This window comes from Amphibalanus amphitrite, unplaced genomic scaffold (genome assembly GCF_019059575.1).
Source record: "Amphibalanus amphitrite isolate SeventyFive unplaced genomic scaffold, NRLGWU_Aamphi_draft 001908F_arrow, whole genome shotgun sequence".
NCBI lineage: Eukaryota > Metazoa > Arthropoda > Thecostraca > Balanomorpha > Balanidae > Amphibalanus > Amphibalanus amphitrite.
The window spans coordinates 26,260-28,571 of NW_024883401.1; the positions used below are offsets into that span (position 1 = coordinate 26,260).

The window sequence follows — 2,312 nt, forward strand, 5'->3', positions numbered from 1 at the left end:
ATTTTTTGAACATATGCCGTTTTTGGTCGAAAACTCAGAAATCATGACGTCACTAAAACCTCGATATCTCAAAAATTTTCCGACCGATTTTTTTGAAACTTTGTCACAATAAACTTGAATCAGTTTCCTACAGGTACCCAAAATTTGGCGCGCCTGCGGCGCGCCGTTTTTATGCTATGGCCCGGCGAAAAAAGTGGGGGCGTTTAACGCCCCCCCCCCCAGCAACTCGTCGTCGTCGTCGTCAGTCCCCCCGGTCCGCCGGGCGGACCGTAGCTCTTGGGCTCTGGAGGGATCTGGCGGCCCCCACCAGGGCCGCCACCACGTCTTCCCGTCTGGTCTCCTCGATAGCGGGGTGCAGCGTACCCAGGAGCCGGAAACGCCGCACCATCAAAGCAGGGCAGTGGAGCAGCAGGTGCTCAGACGTATCCGGCGCCTCGCCGCAGGCCAGGCACCAGCTCGCCCGGCAGCGCGGGTCCATGCACTGCTCGCACTGGGGCGACGGGCCACGGCCGATGCGGTGCAGGTATGCCGCCGAACCGGACCAGTGGCCCGCTCGCACCTGGTGGATGTCGATGGCGACCTCTCTCGGGTAGTCTCGCACCGGCGGTGGGAGGTGGCCGGCCATCAGCGAGCGGTACCAGCCCACAGGCCACTGAGCTAGGGCCCGCGAGCTGGCCGCCCTCGCCGCCGCACGGTGGACGGTCCGCACATCGACTGGTGCCTCCTCCTGGGGGAGTGCCGACGCCTCTCCGGCCAGGGCGTCAGCACGCTCATTGCCGGGAATGCCGCAGTGCGACGGGACCCACTGCAGGCGGAGCGGTCTCCCCCCGGAGGCAAGATCTGTCAGCAGCCTCCAGATCTCGGCTCCCATCGGCGACTCCTGCTCTGATGGACCCCCGCGGAGCTTCGCGAGTGCCGCCTGAGAATCGGTGCAGAGCACGATAGGGTCGCCGGTGTGTACTGGATGTTCGTGTAGGTGCCTTAGAGCTGCTCTGAGCGCCACCAGCTCAGCCCGGAAGCTGGAACATAGGCTGCCAGCTGCTTCCCGTAGCTCCACCGTCTCGTCGTCGGGATACACGATCAGGGCTCCAGCGCCTCCACTGCTGGTGCCACCCACGACGGAGCCGTCAGTCCAGACCCAGGTGGCGCACTGGGGCAGGCCCCCCAGGAATGTCTCCGCCGTTGACTTCTTCAGCTCCGCGCCCGCACCCACCGGAAGGCCGGGGCCGATGTCTAGACAGAAGGTGATATCACCTGTCTCGGCCCAGGGTGGGGGGCGGCGCGTCAGCGCCGGCTCGATCGGAGCCGTGACTCCGGCGGCCGCCCACACGGCCTGGCCGACGTCGCGCCAGCCGGTGACCGACGAGAGACGCCGGGCAACGACCGCGTCGGCGACGGCTCGGAGCGGGTCGGAGTCGGGGAGTGACCTCGCCTTGGCCAGGAAGCACGCCGCGAGAGCGTGGCGGCGCACCTCGACCGGCACCTGGCCGGCCTCCGCCGTGACTGCGTGTTTTCTCGTTGAGACGGGACAGCCGGTGACCACTCTAGAGATGGCTCGTACCTCTCTCTCGAGTACCTCCACGTGGGAGGGAGGCGTGGCAGGTAGCCAGGCGGCGGCGGCGTGTTCGAGCGGACCTCGCACGTAGCCGCTCGCCACCGCCCGGAGCTGCTCCTCCTCCAGTCCCCAGTTTCGGCCGGTGAGTTTTCGGAGTTGGGCGATGCGTGGGCGCGTCTTTCTTCGCAGCTCCTTGCAGTGGGCGCCGAAGTGGAGTGTGCGCTCCAGGGTCACTCCCAACAGCTTCAGGCTGTCCCCGGCGGACACAGCTTCCCCTGCCACACGAATGGAGCAGTCGGCCGCGTCTCTGGGGGACTGCGAGAGGACCAGGACTTGGGTTTTCTCGCCCGCCACTTGCATCTTGGCCCTTCCGGCCCAGTGAACGAGGGCGTCCGCTGCCATCTGCGCTCGCCGCCTTGCTGTCTCAATGTCATTACCCGCGCATAGCGTGGCCGTGTCGTCCGCGTACATAAACACGGTCGTGCTGGGTATCTCCTTGAGGGCCGCCACCAGCGGCGCCGCCCACAACAAAAACAAGGACGGCGCCAGGACACTTCCCTGTGGCAGGCCCGCGCGGAAGACGCGGTCGCGGCTCCTGCAGCCGTTCACGGTGACATGGGCCCGACGATCACGCAGGTAGGACCAGACCCAGCTGATCAGACAGAGCGGGATATCGCTGTCTCCAACAAGGCTAAATGATACCGCAGCAGATCCACCAAAACTCATACGCGGATGAGGCACACACGCTTCACTCGTT

At 65.6% G+C, this 2,312-nt stretch overlaps 1 protein-coding gene across 1 annotated transcript; it reads right to left on the reverse strand.

Annotated features, from left to right (window-relative positions):
- Positions 1-241: 241 nt before the first annotated feature.
- On the reverse strand, positions 242-1,915 carry LOC122375739. The gene has a single exon (XM_043355234.1). It carries the CDS (start codon positions 1,913-1,915, stop codon positions 242-244), a length of 1,674 nt encoding a protein of 557 aa, XP_043211169.1.
- Positions 1,916-2,312: the final 397 nt, after the last annotated feature.

Coding starts and splice junctions, on each gene's coding strand:
- LOC122375739 (XM_043355234.1), bottom strand. CDS start 1,915: ATGCAAGTGGCGGGCGAGAAAACCCAAGTCCTGGTCCTCTCGCAGTCC.